Source organism: Myotis myotis, unplaced genomic scaffold (genome assembly GCF_014108235.1).
Source record: "Myotis myotis isolate mMyoMyo1 unplaced genomic scaffold, mMyoMyo1.p scaffold_m19_p_3, whole genome shotgun sequence".
Lineage (NCBI taxonomy): Eukaryota > Metazoa > Chordata > Mammalia > Chiroptera > Vespertilionidae > Myotis > Myotis myotis.
The window spans coordinates 175,085,036-175,104,514 of record NW_023416335.1 but is presented as its reverse complement, the minus strand read 5'-3'; the positions used below and the strand labels follow the sequence as shown (position 1 = coordinate 175,104,514).

Genomic DNA, 19,479 nt, shown 5'->3' with positions numbered 1-19,479 from the left:
TTTGTTATATAGGATTATATTTAGCCTGATGTACACCCATAGACTATTGCTAGCCAGGGCAAGTGATCTAGACGTTATTGTAAGATCACCATATATCCAGGGGGAGGATAGAGTAGGGCAAGCACAGAAATATGGGCACCATGATGTAATCCAGGTGAGAAATTTTAGGGGCTTAGACTAGAGAGGTCACTGTTCATTGATCTAACAGTCAATGGAATAAGTGAGCAGTAGTTACAACTACTCCTCTTATGCTGGCCATCAAAAGGAATCATAAGCCACACGAGGACAACTACATGTCATCTACCAAGGAATATAACAGTTAAGTTATAAGTACATGAACTTACTCAGATTACAAAAACCAACATTTACTGAGCTCTTACTATGAGCCAAGTACTTCTTGAAACTTTTTACAGTAATAGACTATAGACCAGTGATGGCGAAACTATGACACGCATGTCAGAGGTGACACGCCAACTTATTTTTTTGGTTGATTTTTCTTTGTTAAATGGCATTTAAATATATAAAATAAATATCAAAAATATAAATCTTTGTTCTACTATGGTTGCAAATACCAAAAATTTCTATATGTGGCATAGCACCAGAGTTAAGTCAGGGTTTTTCAAAATGCTGACACGCCGAGCTCAAAAGGTTTGCCATCACTGCTATAGACTAATTCACTTACAATGCTATAAGATAGATAACTTTTTGAATCTCTATTTGAGGGATGGGAAATTGAGGCACAGAGAAGTTACAAAAATTGCTTGGGGTCACACAGCTAGTAAGTGGTGAAGCCAGGATGTTTTACCACTCTACTATGCTGCCACTCATTACAGTTATGCTTTTCAGTCACAAGTATCTGACAAACCAAATAAACATCCTATTAATATTACTAAAGCAATAAAGTTACAAGTGTTATAAATGTTATAATATTCACTTTAAGCCCACATATTTTTAAGAGTTGAGTAAGTATTGTACCTAAAATGTTTAAAAGAAAAAAACCTCTGCCTCCCTCATTCAATACATCTTCTTAGACACACTGATGCCTTCTAATGATTTCTAAGGCCAGTAACTGCAAGTGGTAACTCTCAGATTTGCATTTGCTTCAAATTAAATCTGCTTGGCAACATTTTTTCTGCCAAGTAACTTGTCCTTATTTGCAGATTTTTTTTTTTTGAACTTTACTTGTGGGTAGCAAGTATTTAAGGAGGTTTAAAAAAGCTGAACAAAAGAAATTGTAAAATAATTTACGGCTACTTTAAAACTCTTTTCAGTTGTGTTTCCCCTTCGAATTTAATGTCAGGAAAATACAATAGTGTGAAGGTAAAATAAACAAGGTTATAAAAATGTGTTTTTTGAGAATACATAAGCCAAAAATAAACACAGCCAAAATCATTTGAGCAATTTAAGTGAAAGCCATAATATTTCAAAGCTACCACCACTTGCTAGCACATCCAACACATACCTCATGTCTTGGATAAGGGAGACCCTGAGAGTTGGCAACATAACTCCTGAGTCAGATTTTCTTCTTTCTGGTCCCAGGGCAACTACGTAGAAAAATATCAGCAAAGGATTAGAAACGTAACAGTAAGAAAAAAAATCTATATGATTCACATTCTATAAATAAATACTTTAAAATTACTTTTGAAGAACAAATTTTGAAGACAAATGATCAAATTGTTGTCCCTTTATTAATACAGTAAACTGGCTGTATTCTTTCCAGTTCATCTGGGGCTGCGTTTGTAAATTTAAAATGAATTATAAAAGCCCACTTAGCAAATAATGTAATGTGTGCAAATTCTGGCCATAATGGCCAGTCATTTTCTAAAGTTATTCATTCTAATTGAACTGGATAATTACATGAAAGCAATATCTATAAATTAAGCTACTGAGCATGTGAATTATCTCTGGGCTCATGCATTGCAATCACACAATCTCCCTATATACCAGGATTTCAGATTGCATTGTTGCTTTATAACAGTGATGGCGAACCTATGACACCTCTGACACGCAAACTCATTTTTTTGGTTGATTTTTCTTTGTTAAATGGCATTTAAATAGATAAAATAAATATCAAAAATATAAGTCTTTGTTTTACTATGGTTGCAAATATCAAAATATTTCTATATGTGACATGGCACCAGAGTTAAGTTAGGGTTTTTCAAAATGCTGACACGCTGAGCTCAAAAGGTTCGCCATCACTGCTTTATAACGTTGATGAGATGCCATAGGAACCTAGCTCTTGTTTATATCAATTAGCCTGTGGTAAAACGGGGTTCATTATGTGTCATTTCACTTCAAGATGCAGAACCTACCAATGACATTAAGTGAGGACTTACTGTACTCTGAAAGAGTGTTTAAAAGGAAAATCTGAGAGTTTGGGCTCTCGAGGATGGTAAATTTCTACTTTCAAGTTCAGAATCCAAACTACAGTATGCATACTATGCAAAATCTTAATGAACATAGAAGTAAAATGGTCATGAGTCTCTTCTGAAACCTGAACAGCTTACATTGATAAAAGAAGGGAAAATTATTCTATTATACAGCAATGTCTAAAGCAATCAATTATTTGCTAATGTATTATAGCGGGAGGGCTCAGTCTCACTGTAAGTGAGATGCTGTTGAGTTTTGTACTCTTCCTTTATTTCTATTTCCCATCTGCAAGTGAAAACAAAATTGCAACACCACATTTAGCAAATACCATGACCAAACATGGGTTTGAACTGCATAGGTCCACTTATACATGTAGTTTTTCCAATAAATATATTGGAAACATTTTTGGAGTTTTTCTTATTCCTTTTTAAAATTTTTTATTTTATTTTATTTATATATTTGTATTGATTTCAGAGGGGAAGAGAGAGGGAGAGATAGAAACATCAATGATGAGAGAGAATCAGGGATTGGCTGCCTCCTGCATGCCCCCTACTGGGGATCGAGCCCACAACCTGAGCATGTGCTCTTGACCAGAATTAAACCCAGGACCCTTCAGTCCCCAGGCCGACATTCTATCCATACTGAGCAAGGTGGCTGGAGGGAGACACGACAACAAAGGCATCATGCCTGTGCAGCAGAGGACACACGGCAGACTTAAAGAGGAGCCTGACATTTCAAACAGCATCCACAGTAAGAGCAGCCACAGGCCTGGCGTGTTCTGGGAATCCCACTCTGGGACCCTATATTCCAGGCACCCCTCTCTGACCAATGTTCCCTAAACATGCGATGTGCTCTTCACACTTCCCTGCAGTCTGTTCAAGTCTTTGGCTTATCCTCTAGCATTCTGTATCTCTGTATCTTGCTGCTTGTTTACAGCCTATTTGTTACTTGAGAACAGTACAGATTAATGGTTAAGAACAAGGCTTTTTCAAACCCTACAGAAAACGTAACAGCTCACTGACTTTGGGTAAGTGTTTAAACTCTCTATGGTCTGTCTCCTCATCTGCAAATTAGGAACAGCAACAGTATCTACCTTATTCAAATAGATGTACAGCACTTAGAATAGTGCCTGTCACAAACTAAGTCCTCCATAAATAAACTTCAGCTTAATTCTGCCTCTGTGTGAAAGCCTTCCTGAATATTCTCTCTCCCCTAGGTACACTCTTAGATATCATTCCCTCTCTTCAACAGGACCTGTGAAACTGAACATCTACCATAAACAAACCACAATTTAACATTTCTGCTACTCCCATGAAACTATATGCTTCTTAAGGCTTGGTCAGATCCTATTCTTAGAATAGCCAGAGGGCCTAGCAGAGGTCCTGCACAACATACACACTCAACAAATACTCACTGAGGAAGAGGAGATTATTTAGGGCCAGATGGCAGAACCTTAAAAAACAAGTTAGAAATTTACAGAAATCCTAGGAAGGGAGGAGGGGTTTTGAAAAGACATGCTATGCTCCTGAGTACCTTTTTGTTATTAGCTAGAGTGATTGTGTAAAAGAAACGAGAGAGATGAGGTAGGAGTGATGCCAAAGGCCAATGCGTAGCAACCAGGGAGAATAAAGAGGAGAAAGGTGCAGTCGTAAAACACAGGACTTAATAATGATCAGATGTAAAGGGCAAGGAAGACTCAAGAGTCAAAAACAATATTAAATATGGATATAAAATACATATTATCCTAATTATAGCTTTCCTTTGAATTTTTTAATTGTAATTTTGCAGATGAAGAAACTGAGGCTCAACTAAGAAACCTACCCAATCATACACATTCATTAAAAGGGGAAGAGTGTTCTAGGGCATGTCCGGTGGGCTTCTGTTACATTGTAGACCAGGGGTCCTCAAACTTTTTAAACAGGGGGCCAGCTCACTGTCCCTCAGACCGTTGCAGGGCCGGACTACAGTTTAAAAAAAAAAACTATGAACAAATTCCTATGCACACTGCACATATATTATTTTGAAGTAAAAAAACAAAACGGGAACAAATACAATATTTGTATTTGCATGTGGCCCGCGGGCCGTAGTTTGAGGACCCCTGTTGTAGACTTTCCAGCTTCTAAGCTTGACTGTAAGCTGATGCCATTAAGTAAATTGGAGAGCGAGCCTGGTAGGGACTGGAGGGAGAGGTGCTGAAATAATGAGTTTGGTTTAGGACACCTTGGTCTGAGGTTCCAAGGGGCCATAAAAAATGGATGTCTAGGTGGCACAGACTGAAAGGTGTCAGAGGGAAGGTGGGTGGGGTGGGCCAGATGGAAAAAGGTGAAGAGCCAAAGAGCATATATGCCTAAGCCATGGACACAGACAATGTGGTGAGGGCCAGAGGGAAGGAAGGGCAGGGTCTGGGCGGAGGGGGGCAAAGGGAGGAAAATGGGGGGCCTCTGTAACAAAATGTCAACAGTAACATCCTCCAGATGTGTAGGAACTAGGGCTGGAGAAAGAGATCTGTGAATAATCTGCTAATGGGGTAGCTGGATGATGACACTGCAGTAGGCAATGGTAGTTGTTATGGTTTGAATGATGTCTCCTGAGAAAATACTGAAATCTAACTGCCAATACCTACGAATCTGACATTACTTGGCAACAGGGTCTTTGTAGAGGACCCAGTTAAGATGAGGTCATCAGGATGGGCCCTAATCCAATGTGACTAGTGTCCTTATAAAGAGGGGAAATTCAGATGCAGACAGAGTCATGTGTGGAGAAGAGGTGTGAAGACACAGGGAGAATACCGTCTACTGCCATGCAGTTCGTCTAAAGTTTAGACCAGTGGTCGGCAAACTCATTAGTCAACAGAGCCAAATATCAACAGTACAACGATTGAAATTTCTCTTGAGAGCCAAATTTTTTAAACTTAAACTATATAGGTAGGTACATTGTTATTAACTTAACTAGGGGCCCGGTGCACGAAATTCGTGCACTGGGTGTGTGTGTGTGTGGGGGGGGGGGGTGTCCCTCAGCCCAGCCTGCCCCCTCTCACATACTGGGAGCCCTCAGGCGTTGACCTCCATCACCCTCCAATCGCAGGATCGGCCCCTTGCCCAGGCCTGACACCTCTGACAGAGGCATCAGGCCTGGGCAGGGGACCCTCATTTCCCCCCATCACTGGTTCTGCCCCCAGACCCCCAGACCCCTCCGATTGCTGGCTCTGCCCCTTGCCCAGGCCTGATGCCTCGGCCAGAGGCGTAGACCCCCATCACCCTCCGATCGCCTGATCGGCCCCTTGCCCAGGCCTGACGCCTCTGCCAGAGGTGTCAGGCTTGGACAGGGGACCCCCATCTCCCCCCGATCACTGGCTCTGACCCCTGCCCAGGCCTGAGGCCTCTGGCCCAGGAATCATGCCTGGGCAGGGGACCCCCATCTCCCTCTGATCGCTTACTCCACCCCCCGCCCAAGCCTGACGCCTCTGACCCAGGCTTCAGGCCTGGGCAAGGGGACCATTATATCCCCCCAATCCCCGGCTCCGCCCCCCACCCAGGCCTGATGCCTCGGCCAGAGGAGTTGACCCTCATCACCCTCCGATCACCAATCACTGGATCGGCCCCTTGACCAGGCCTGAGGCCTCCGGCAGAGGTGTCAGGCCTGGGCAGGGGACCCCCAGCTCCCCGCGGTTGCAGGCTCCACCCTTGCCCAGGCCTAACGCCTCTGGCCTAGGGGTCCGGCCCGGGCAGCGGGGACCCGCAGCTGCAGTGGCCCCGCGATCATGGGCTTCGCTTTAGGCCCAGGCAAGGGACCCCTAGCTCCTGGGACTGCCAGCTTCCACCGTGCCCAGCTCCCATCCCTGGCTCCACCCCTACTTCCTGCTATCACTGGCCAGGGCGGAAAAGGCACCTGATTCTCCGATCATGGCTGGGGGGCAGGGCAAAGGCGGCCCCAGGGCCGCCTTTGCCCTGCCCCCCCAGCTCTTAGCTCCCCTCTGGGTTTCCGATCACTGTCAGTGGCAGGGGGCTTCTTCCTGCTTTCCCTTTCGCCTCCCTGCATTGTGCCTACATATGCAAATTAACCACCATCTTGTTGGCAGTTAATTTGCATATAGCCCTGATTAGCCAATGAAAAGGGTAGCGCCGTACGCCAATTACCATTTTTCTCTTTTATTAGTGTAGATTAGAGTACTCCTAAGCTGGCCTTTGCTAAAAACGTCCTCAGTCTGATTGAGGTACATTCGCTGAGGTCGACCCCTTCCAACTCGCCCATCCACACTCGTCTTGTATTCTTGTTTCGTCTATCTCCTTTCCAAAAACCGACTTCTGCGCATGGGCCACGAAGTTTCAATCGCACTGTACGTGCGAGCCCGCACGTGGTATTTTGTGGAAGAGCCACACTCAAGGGGCCAAAGAGCCGCATGTGGCTCACGAGCCGCGGTTTGCCGACCACTGGTTTAGACCATCAGAAGCTAGGAGCGAGGTGTGGGCCAGAGTCTCCTTCAGAACCCTCAGAAGGACCGCCCTCCCGCCGGCACCTGGAGTTTGGATTTCTAGCCTTAGAATTGTGACACAATAAATTTCTGTTGTGTGAGCGGACTAGCTTGTGGTACTTTATTACAGCAGCCCCAGGAAACCAATACAATAGCTTATTCGGGACTTTGGAGGAAACAGTTTAGAAGCCTGTGAGTAGAAGGCAGATGGGAGTTAACCCTTTGTATGCCATAAGCGTCTATAGACGCAAGCGGCGGACCTTCCCCACACGCCACGCACGTCTACAGCGGCAAAAAAAAGAGAAAGCAATATTACACTTGGTGATTTCCAGTTACAGGTAATCAGGCAATTAATTCAAAAACGTAAATTAGCACGACCTGAGAAAAGAAAACGTTATGCCACTGACTTGCCATCCAGATTATATGAACGACATTTTGGGGGGAATATCCACTGATTGGGAAAACAAAAACAAAAACTTATGTGGAAAAGGTGTTTTTGGTATGCTCGTCTACTAGTATTGGTACAAAACAGCGAAAAGAAACCAAACACTTTTGTAAACAATGTAATGTTCTGTTACGTGTTGTACCGTGTTTCGAACTTTATCATACACTGAGGCAATTTTAATTTTTTAAATAATAACTAAGTGTAAATAATATTTTTTTTCAACTATGTATGTGCTATGTAAAAATAATTAAAAATGTTCTTTGGAAGAATTTAAAAAAAAGTTTTTCCTAAGTGGCAGCCCTGACCAACTTTAAAATCATTTTTTTTCATGAGAATTTTCAACGGAAAATATTTAAGAACACCTGAATTGTAATATATTTATTTTTTTATAATATTCATTGCAAATTGATTTTTTAAATTAAATTCAAAATATTGTGGCGTGTGGGGATGGTTTCCATTTTGGACGTGTGGCAGTTAACTAGTTAAGAAGTGAAGCCACACTTTAAATCTAGAGACCTAAAATCTAAGGTTTCCATGGAGTCTACTCCAGAAGAGAAATGTATAAACTACTTAAATGTATACCTCTATACTATTTCTTACTTCAATATACTTAAATGCAGTAGGCTACCCTCTCCTTCAGGAAAACCCTCGCGGGTTAATACTTAGCCACAGGAACTCCCTTTGTGTATCTGCCTGAATCAGTGCTACTGCACAGGCAGCACCTTTGCAGAGACTATGCATTATTTTTACAGAACCATCTACAGTTTACCAGGAGGCAAGTAATTAACAGAAAACTTTTGATGAAGATGGGCTAGATCTAGAATAACCACTTAAAAGGAGTATCTCTACCCCTTTCTGCATCCTACCCTACCCCTTGTCAATTCACTGAAAAATCCATGTAAAACCCTGTCCGGGCATGCAACAGACTGACGTATTTCAGAGGAATGGGGGTCAGGAAGAGATTACTCAAAGAACTTATATGCATATATGCATAGCCCATGGACAGATAATAATACTGGGAAGACCTGGGGAGGGGGCAGGAGTGGAGTAGAGTGGGTCAATGTGGGAGGGAAAGGAAGATACCTGTAATACTTTCAACAATAAAGATAAATAAATAAATAAATAAATAAATAAATAAATAAATAAAAACCCTGGCTGGTGTGCTCAGTGGTTAAAACATCGATCAGCCTGTGCAACCACAGGGTCATGCGTTTGATTCCCAGTCAAGGGCATGTACCTGGGTTGGAGGCTCAATCCCGGACTCAGTTGGGGCACATGCAGGAGGCAACCAATCAATGTGTCTTTCTCACACTGATGGTTCTCTCCCCTCCATCCCGCCCTCCTTTCCACTCTCTAAAAATCAATGGAAAAAATACCCTGTGAAGATGAACAAAAAATAAAATAAATATAAAATAAAAATCATTTACAGTTTAGTGCAACCTTGTTTGAAGATGCAAGCCTGCGTCTAAGCTGGCCAACATTTTTAAAAGTAGAAACTTTTGGGCGATGTGTCAAGAATAGTCCCCTTTCTTAGGACCAGCTGCATTCTGAGATCCTTTATCCGTAAAATGACTTCAAACTACTCTGTACAGGGACACAGACAAAACCTAACTAGGTCAAAATCAAGACTGTATGAAAGACATGGAGGAAACTCAAATGGACATTACTAAGTGCAAGAAGTCAATGTGAAAAGGCTATATATGGTGACATTATATTATATACTAATGACATTCTGGACAAGATAAAACTATGGAAACAGTAAAAAGGTCCGTTGCCAGGGGTTGAGTGAAACTACTCTGAGTGACAGTATAAGGGCGGCTACATGTCATTATGTATTTGTTTAAACTCATAGTTCAATGCCAAGAGTGAAATCTAATGTAAGCTACGAACTTTGGGTGATGATGTATAGGTTCACCAATTGTAAGAAATGTACCAATTTGGTGGGAGATGCTGATAATGGGAGAGGCTATTTATTTTGTGTGTGTGTGTGTGGGGGGGGGCCTGTGGGGAGGACAGAGGGTAGATGGGAAATCTCTGTACTATCTGCTCAATGTTGCTGTGAACCAAAAGCTGCTCGAAAATATAGTCTACTAAAAAATATTACGAAAGTCAACCCTGCTATGGTCCTCTTGTTAAGACAAACCTTTTCCATTCTTCTGCAGCTCTTAAAATGTCTCTGACTCCTGTATAGTGCTGCTTTTGAAGGAGTAATGATCTATCATCTAGGCTCATCCTGGCTGAATGTTAAGAGCAGTGTTTAGCCCTGGCCAGGTAGCTCAGTTGGTTAGAGCATTGTCCCAATACGCTAAGGTTTTGGGTTCGATCCCTGATCAGGGCACATACAAGAATCAACCAATGAATGCATAAATAAGTGGAACAACAAATCAATGTCTCTCTCTTTCTCTTTCTCCCTTTCCTCTCTCAAATCAACCAATAAATAAGATTTTAAAAAGAAACCTGTAGAGAATAAAAAAAAAAAATAAGAGCAGTGTTTAAACCCATTGTGACTCTATAAGGAGTTGGAGGATCTTTCCTTAATCTGAAAATGCATTAATTACGAAGCTTAATAGTTGTCAAACAAAAAGTATTTTTTGAAAAACCAAACCAAACCAAATAAAACACCCGGATTTAAAAGCAGACAAGTCAATGAACTGCTCATTTCTGTACAATCAGGACACACTGTTTCTCAATAATGTAATATTTCATTTTTAAACTGATGTGTTTATATCTATTTCACACTGTCATATTTTTAAATCCTAACTTCATGGGCTGAATCATCAAAAGTGTTAGAACAATATTTATAAAATCCATTCCTCCAAACAGACAATAATTTGATTTCAAAAGCTGCATGGCTCATATTTATCTTCTTAAGGGTCTGTAACATTTTTAGCTGATGTTCATCTGTGCTTCATTAGCCCTTCAGCACCTGACAGTGCAGCACAGTGACTGCACGGGGCTCTGACACTTGGCATTTCTTAGCGTTGACTTCAGAGTTTTGCTGGTCCCACGACTGACTGACTGAAGGCCACTAGAAACAGCTGGGTCTCTGGTCTCCAGCTCAACCGCCCAACATTTGACCCGCCAACACCACGAAGCTACCAGTGTTGCCCAGCAGCTGTTGTCTAACAGCTGGACAGTCTCACATGCCTCACTTGGCACAAGAGGCAAAGGCTTCTATCTCCCAGACTTAACTGAGCTTGGCTTTCCAGCATTTCATCCTAAAAATGGCTATTTTGGCCCTAGACGGCTTGGCTCAGTGGATAGAACGTCAGCCTGCGGACTGAGGGGTCCCAGGTTCGATTCTGGCCAAGGGCACATGCCTGGGTTGCGGACTCGATCCCTAGTAGGGGGCGTCAGGAGGCAGCCGATCAATGATTCTCTCTCATCATTGATGTTTCTATCTCTCTCTCCTTCTCCCTTCCTCTCTGAAATCAATAAAAAGAAATATATTTAAAAAATATATATTTTGCCCCCTAGGAATTTATTTTTTCTAATTAGGGTAAGCTACTTTAATTATGATCTTATGGGCTGAAAAGCTACATTTTCTATGAACAGAGGTAAGTGTTACAGAGTATATGCCAATGCATTTTTACTTTTGCAACAGAAAAAAGGGGCAAAGGGAGATGGACACTAGAGAATGCTCTTAAAGTGGACCCCAGTCTTTATAAATATAGTTACATTTGGGTCTTTAGAATCATAACATTCTTTTTAAAGAGGCTCCAGGGGAATGCAGTATCAAAATCATATTCCTAGCCGGGCCAATGTGGCTCAGTGGCTGAGCGTTGACCCATGAACCAAGAGGTCATATTTCAATTCCCCATCAGGGCACGTGTCCATGTTTTCGGACACAATCCCCAGTAAGGGGTGTGTAGGAGGCAGCCGATGATTCTCTCTCATCATTGATTTGTACTTCTTTCTCCCTCTCCCTTCCTCTCTCTGAAATCAATAAAAACATATTACTAAAATTTTAAAAAATCATGTATCTATCTGTTTCATTGGCTACATTTAAAAACTACGTTTCCAACAATAAGCACCACATTTAGGGTAGTACTGTGCTCTCGCAGCAGCGAGGGGAATAAAAATAGAGCGCTTCAATCGTATTTGCAAGGCTTTATTTCTTTTTTATTTTTCTTTTCTTTCTTTTTCTTTTTCTTTTTTCTTTCCTTTCTTTCTTTTCTTTTCTTTTCTTTTTTTTTTTTTAGCATTGTACACAAGGCTTTATTTCTTAAGCTGGAGGTTGGCTCATGAATTAAAAAAATTTTTTATACTTCTGAATGTCTAAAAAAATCTGTAATTTTAGAAAAGTTTTCCAAATTCAGTATAAAACATTCTATCTCTACTAGGCTTTCCACTGTTCTACATTTTGTGAAACAGATGGCTATTTTACATAAAGAAAAGCAAGTGCCTTGTTGTGAAAAATAACCCAGTTATCTAGGAATCCTACATAACTCTAATTAGCTAAAGAAGTATGACACGTCTAACAATGATGTTCTGTTATAAACTGACGAAGAAATATCACTCCTGAAGATTTTGGAGATATATGTGCACATTGTTTCCCCTGAAAAACGAATGATGGTTATAAAACTTTTCTTTCAGAAAAAAATCACCCTAATACTGTTGAGAGTAAGGTATTCAGTAAATCTTCACTTAACATTGGTAAATTCTTAGAAACTGTGACTTGAAGCAAAATGATGTCTGACAAAACCCATGTTACCATTAAGAAAACAAGTAAGATGGTTTTCCAATCTGCTTATTCTAGTTCAGGGTCACAGGTGGCTGAAGCCTAGCCTGGCAGAACAGGGGTACGGTGGGAGCCCACCTTAAACAGGATGCCTCGCTGTCGCAGGGCACACTCACACCCACACTGACGCACACTGGGACAACTTAGATGCAACAATTCACCTCACGCACACACCTTTGGGATGTGGGAGGAAACCAGTCCTGGAGACTACTCCACAGAGACAATGGCCAAGGCCAGGAACTGATGTTTTCTTCATCAACATTGTAACGAAACAACTTTGAAAAAATGACATTATTTGAGAACACTGCTGCACTTGTGTGATCCTTTACATGTGTTATCTTATTTGATCAACATTACAGTCTTGGCATAGATACTATTATTTTTTCTGTCTTGTGAATGAGGAAGCTGAGGATCAGAAAGGCTTCATAGCTAGTAAACAATACTGCTCCTTCTACTTCACCCCACTACTGACAAGATGGGGCTAGTTTTGGTGGAGAGAGAGGTAGAGACAAAGCTACATGGTCCTGATTCTTCATGTGGTCCCATGCTGCCTCTTCTGTAGAAACAACCAATGAACTCTCACCTGGTGATTCTGCAAGGTGCTCTTGTTTCTCTTCTCTGTCCTGAAACTGAATTAAATGCGACCACAAAGCCGACTTCCCCTGAAAGTACAAAGGATATAAAATTTTTCATTTTGTAAGAAATAACTCATAAAATAATTTCTCATCAAAACCATTCACGTTGAAACAACCATTGTGAAGTATGGCGCCCCAAGTTCATCCATTCCTTGTCACGTGTAACGAGGGTCATTCTTTGCCTCACTGAGAACACTGGCAACAGCTGGGAACGGCAGCTACTACGCAAGAGGCCAGAAGTGGAGGCACACAGATCGCTGACCCCGGCTTGGCTGTTCCTTAGTTGTATGTGTTTAGGACTGTCTATACTAGCCACACCAGAAACCAGGGAATTAAGAGGCTCTAAGCAGCACCTGGTTTTTTTGCACATCCATATGCAAAATATGTTTCAACATATGGAATGGCAACCAGGGAAGAAAGTTGGGACAAGAGGAGAAAGAGAAAGGGGGAAGAAGAAAAGAAATATGCACCCAACAGAAACAAAACAGCACAAAACCAGAAAGGGACAGGAGAGAGACAAAAGCAAAGAAACCATCTTAATCTTTTTTTTAAATTTTCCATCCTGAATAACTAGATAACTTAACATGGAAAGAAGTGCTAATTCTGGCTGACTGACGTCTTTGCTGGACAGTGACAGCGGCCCTGAGTGGAATCCACGGGGGTAGAGCCTCTGCAGAGAGTGGGCTGCTTCATCCTTTCCTGTTTACCAGGAAAGAGCCCGACCGCCTCCTAATCACGGGTTACGTTTTCTTTTTCTGGAATCGAAACGCCCGTGGTGCGTTTCTAGTCATCCTGTGACAAGGAGACAGACCCTTTCATTATGATGGTGTCCTTTTCTCCTTGCTCCGTTTCCTCACAGGGCTTCTAACGGCCATGTCACCGGGGCACGGACGCAGTTACCTGCTTGACCAGCAAGCCGTGGCTCCATATCCTCTCCAGAAGGTCACAGAGGCTGGCGATCAAGGTGTTCTCCTCCAAGCCGGTGATGTTCGCTTCTCCGTGGCCCAGCTCCACTGCTTCGTGGCCCATCTTCTCCACCAGCATGCGTTTGGTCTGAAAACATCACGTGTGGCCACAAGTGTTATTCCAGCAGCGAGGCCAGAGCCCAACCAGTCCGCCACCGGATCAGGAGACCTGGGTCCCTGCGTTATACTTCTAATTGCAGATTTTTAGTCACCTTGGGAAAAGTGTCTTAATCTCTGTGGTCAACTCACTGGAGTAATATTATGCATACTTTTACTATTTTGTCAGAGAAACAGAGGGTCACTAAAGGGATATTTTGAAATGATTTCAAAGTACCCCCATGCAAACATGTTAATGTTTATGCATAACACTCTTCAGATTACTAACTTAACACTGAGGAATTACAACAGACTTAGAAAATGCCCTATCAGAAGCTAAAACCCCATCCTGCCACCACAGCTCACCCACTGCCCCACACCTTAGCAAACGAACAGTGTCTGCACATAGTTCTGATTGCACTGAGGCAGAAGCCACAAGACAAACCGTAACTCTCTAATTATGAGTGCACTAGGTCTCTTTTTCTCCTTCCTCCTTTTCTGTTTCATTTCTTGCGTGCTCATGAGCATGCACCAGAAAACGGAAAGGAAATGGAAATCAGGTTCAGGTACGTTGATTTACAGCAGTATTAGCTGCTCTTATAAAATGGAAAGTGAGGGGGAATCCAGTTCCTTTAGGCAGGGACCTTGTCTGATTCAGCACTGACTGCGGATGCTAAAAATAGGGCATTTATTGCATACACACAGAGAAGGTCCTGGAGAAATGACTGACAGATGAATGAATAAAATTACTGGTTAAAATGTTCTGAGGTTTGCCAATCTGTATTGCTACCTCTGGTAAACACAGATATCAGAGAGGAGACTGGTGTGTAATATACACAAGCCCACAACACAGCTAGCATCTTCTAATGGGTCTACTCACACATGAATGGACACAGATAAGGTTCCAACAGACGCACATACAGACACACACACATAAATGTGCAGTCTTTTGCATAAAATGACAACATCCCTGACACAACTTCTGACTGGCTTAATATCCATTCATGTCAGAGAGGAAGACAGCCATGGCTGGAAAGGTGACAAAACTGTGCAGGGCTCCCAAGTCACTGGTTCTATGGGCCATGGAGGCTCATGACCTCACGAGAAAGCACACGAGGTCTAGGCCCCAGGACAAGTTTTCTTCTAGGGAAGCTACGGGCTCAAACGGGGTGACCGCTGCTCATCATAGCCCCACACGTCGAGCAACCGCGAAAGCACACCGTGTCCTCGCATCTGTAATACGTACCTTCATTCTACATTCCTTTAATAAGCCTTCCACAAATTTCCAGTTGGTCTGTGCAATCACGGCAGGAGAGAGGTCTGACAATTTGGGTTGCCTCAGGTTTTTTCCTAAACTTCGTGCCTCTTGCATATATTTCTAAAAATTAAAGAGCATTTTTAACGCATAAACATCAGATATTCTTCTGACCTATTTAACCTTGAATAAAAGCAAGCGTGGGAACAACGGAAGTGTACACGTGCAACAGCAATTCAAGTTTCAGTGTGCCAAAAGGTAGACCTCTGTGCTCCCACCAACCATTAGCCCCTGTGAAAACAGGGGGACAGAAACCCCATCAGGTTAAAATGCATTCAAATGGGATGGAATTTCATCTAGTTCGGTCGCTTCATTGGAAAGACCCGAGGTTGTGATTAGTCAGGAGCACGGCTGGAATGGAAAAACTGGGTGTCTGGGTTACAGTCCAGGTTCTGCAGGAACCCAGTGATTCTCCGGTCACTGGTTTCCCACACCTGTCCCCGCAGATCACGTGGCTCTCGGGCACTGCTCCCAGCCAACCCTTTCCTCCAATCAAGTCACAGCAGGAGCTCTAGAATCTGGGGGCAACTGATTTTATGACCTCAGGCGTTCTGTTTATTCATAAGATGGGCCTAAAACAGGCCCACCTCCCTCACAAGAAAGGCTCGGAGACACTGAAATGTGGTCCACATGCAGGAGGCCGCTCGTTTCTGTGACAGGCTTGTCCTGTGCCTTCTTCCATCATCAAGAGAAAGCGGAAACGTCGCAATACTTGTGATGGCTCAGAGAGTAGCTGAGAACCCCAGGCCACTGAGCTTGAGCTTTGGTTAGTAAATTCCCAGAAAAAAATAAAATAAAATCACTACATGTGATGTGTGCGGGACGCCTGCTGGCTCTTTCTATGCCACCTGCAAAAGCTCACTCAGGTACCTTATGTTTGCTTCAGGACCACAGGACAGAATCCCCCAAACTCCAAGTATCGTAGGACCGTATTTAGAGAATAACTACTCTAAATTATATAGTAAAACTAGCAGTTTGTTGGAGAAGGAGAGAGATTGCTAGCCAGCGCATCCTCCCACAGACACATATGTGAAATCTATCTTACTATCTTAAGGGCAGAATTTGAAATTGTAAGCGAAGATGTGTAAAATCCTTTGCATTCTTTAAATGAAAGGGAGTTTGTACATTTAATGTATTTCTCCTCCAGAAGAAAAATAATCTGATAAATCTGTTATAAATTGTTTTAAAAAATCCCACTGATTAGGGATTCAACGGACTAGTTTACCTGCTATTTCCCGACTCTCCTGATGAAATGCCACATTAATGAAATGACCTGCTTCTTTTCCAGTGCAACCATTTTAAGTACAGGTTTAAAAATCAAATGAACTCCACAAGCATTAAGTTCCCGTAAACTTGTGTATACCTCTTTCTGCTTCAAACCATTTTTAGAGGGAAAGCTGAGAATGAGAGACAACTATCACCACTAGGGAACTAAGTGTTAACAGGTCTATTGAAATATTCTGAAGGTCAGTTTTCAAAGAAATAAAAGCAGAAAATAAAGTGTTAGAAAAACTAACCTGAGATAGAGGCAGGGATCCCATGTGAGAATTTTATCTGCAATTCCTATTATTTCAGGTTGCACTAATGTTATTTGGAATATTACAAATCAGAGATAGGAGACTAGTAAAAATAAATGTTATCTGGTGAGGTTCTGCTTCTCCCCCATCCTCAGTTCCTCTGCCTGTAGGGCTTGTGCAAATGCAGAGAGAACCACTACAAGACTCAATTCTCAAGAAGAGTTAAATATCAAACTTGGCTTAGGAAGAAACACTGCCTGCAAGAAAAGGAGTGAGGAGCATGGTCAGGCAAGAGGGTAGGAAGAAAAAATAATTGGATTAATAATTAAGCACCGTTTAAAATTTGTGTTCTCTTATATAAATGAAAAGTTAGAATAGGGCTGTCCTTTGAGTGGCCATAAATTCTGAGCACCCAGCACTGTACCCATGGGGTGGGGACAGTTATCAGCCAGCAGGGAGCCCCACGAGGCTACGTGTAAAGTCTCCTGAGGATCTCTGTTGGAGGCACAGGGCCAGCGACATCCCATGGGCATGCACAGAAAGGAGGCTAACGGTGGCACAGGTCCTTCCTCACAGCAAGAAGAGAGGTGGCCTCTGTATACTGTACAAATCAAGTGATGAGAAAAATGTGATTTGCTTTTGGAAGACAAGGTGTATTTTAAGATGAAAATGGAGGAAAAAGACAAACTTTTACAAGGAATGTTTTTATACTACTACTAGAAGCCCGGTGCACGAAATTTGTGCATGGGTGTGTGTGTGTGTGTGTGTGTGTGTGTGTGTCCCTCAGCCCAGCCTGCACCTTCTCCAATCTGGGACCCCTCGAGGGATGTCTGACTGCCCGTTTAGTCGGACATCCTTCTCACAATCCAGGACTGTTGGCTCCCAACCACTCGCCTGCCTGCCTGATTGCCCCAACCGCTTCTGCCTCCCAGACTGATTACCCCCTAACCACTCCTTGCCAGCATGATCGACACCTAACTGCTCCCCTGCTGGCCCGATTGCCCCTAACTTCCCTCCCCTGCTGGCCTGGTCACCCCTAACTGCCCTCCCCTGCCGACCTGGTCACCTCTAACTGACCTCCCCTGCAGGCCTGATCACCCACAACTGCCCTCCCCTGCTGGCCATCTTGTGGTGGCCATCTTTGACCACATGGCGGGGCATCTTGTGTGTTGGAGTGACGGCCAATTTGCATATTACCTCTTTATTATATGGGATAGCCTATTTCACTGCGGTGGGAAGTCACCTCAGATTTCTTCTGAGAGTTCTAAGATGCCCTTCTTCATTTCTGCCAAAAGCAACGGACCACTAGGAACTACCTATGAACATACATCCTGCTCATTAGTAACCATCGAACCAACCACTCTTCAGTACAGGCTCTCCCCGAGTGTTCTAATAAACAGCCTGGCACTGAGCTTGTGAAGAGAAGAACACTGTAAAGTTGGGTAAATTTATGCTAATGTCATAATAGGACAAAATACAACTAAGAGTCCTCTTGCCCTGAGGGCGGCTGTTTCGTGCCACCTGGCATGCAGGGTTACGGTAAGAGGACCTGCCTGGAAGTCAGGAGTCCTGGGCTGCAGGCCCGGCGCTGCCTTTGTGCATCCATCTAACTTTGGACAAGTCGCTTGGACTTCAGTTACATCCTGTCAAGTTAGACAAGATGACCTCAAAGGTTTCTCTTAGTACTAAGATTCTATCTTGATGACCAGATTTTATGACCACATTAAATATAGACCAGAAAGGGTAAATTAAAATGCTGTGGAGATTAAACCTAACCAAAAAGCTGATTAAAAATAAATCACTTGTGCAAAATGCTTAAATAAAAGGGAGTCTAAATATTTAATATAGTTCCCTTTGGAAGAAAAATAATTTGCTAAATCTGTTCTCCATCCTCCCTCCCAATCACACTGATTAGGGACTTGAAGAATCAGTTTTACCTGCCAACAGTACGGAATACTCGTGTTAGCACACACCACCACGAAAAGGTGCCAAACACAAGAGGCAGTGAAATGCAGAATGGAGAGGCTGCGCGTTCATGTCTCGGGGTGATGTGGGGCATGCTAGAGCTCTGTGCACTCACGCAGTGGGTCATTCAAGGAACACCAAAGACAAGAGTTGGGAACATCTGCAAAGTACTTTCAGGTTAAGGACATACCAGGCAGCACTCAGAGAAGGATTTTTTGGGAAGTCGTGCAGGAGGAGGTGGGCCCTGATCCCACTCCCAGAATGCCATGGAGTTCTGACAGACCAAAAGTTCCCCGGAAGGCTAAGAGGATGGAGAATGCCAAAGACAAAAAAAAAAAGGATATGGGAGAAAGAGACAAGCAAAACAAGCATGCATACGATAAAGTCAGAGCAAAAGAAAAAGGAGAGAGAAAGTACAGTAGCACAAAGAAAAGCACTAGATAAATTCAGTTCTTAAGAAAATGTTTAAAATCATATAGGCATGAACAAAAAAACAATATATATTTAAAATGATGTTTTCTGCTTTATTTTTACACATTTGAGTTTAGACTATAGTTAACAGATTTTCTGATTGCATTTTTTTCTTTTGATCTCAAGAAATAATCAACTTATTTAAAATTACTCAAACATAGAATTATGGTTTTATTTTCAAGTAGTACAAATAAAGCATAGGATCTTAATTTTAAAATAACTTAAAAAAACTTTTAAAATGGTGTCAGCAACACAAAGACAAAGAACAGGCAGATACATCTTTACTTACTATATTTAAATTATGCTTAAAATAATATCTATGCTTCTTATAAATTTTTTTCCCTACAAGAGATATACTGACGGGGGGCGGGGGAGGTTGGGGTTAATGGGGGGATGAGGACACATTTGTAATACCTTAACTAATAATAATAAAAAATAAAAATAAATAAAATAAAAACAACAACAACAAAAAGAGATATACTGACCAA

The 19,479-nt window shown here is 42.4% G+C and overlaps 1 protein-coding gene across 6 annotated transcripts in view; it reads right to left on the bottom strand.

Moving 5' to 3' along the window:
• The window catches only part of DENND5B (DENN domain containing 5B), a 175,763-nt gene that overhangs the window by 28,736 nt on the left and 127,548 nt on the right, over positions 1-19,479 (bottom strand). For 3 of the 6 annotated variants that reach the window (XM_036298012.1, XM_036298013.1, XM_036298014.1), the window contains 5 exons: positions 18,711-18,821; positions 14,970-15,101; positions 13,563-13,715; positions 12,611-12,689; positions 1,463-1,544 (listed from right to left, as the gene is read on the bottom strand). In XM_036298012.1, coding sequence (XP_036153905.1) covers positions 1,463-1,544; positions 12,611-12,689; positions 13,563-13,715; positions 14,970-15,101; positions 18,711-18,821 — 557 coding nt within the window. The remainder of the gene's footprint in view (positions 1-1,462; positions 1,545-12,610; positions 12,690-13,562; positions 13,716-14,969; positions 15,102-18,710; positions 18,822-19,479) is intronic. The other 3 variants (XM_036298015.1, XM_036298016.1, XM_036298017.1) reach the window with 1 other exon arrangement.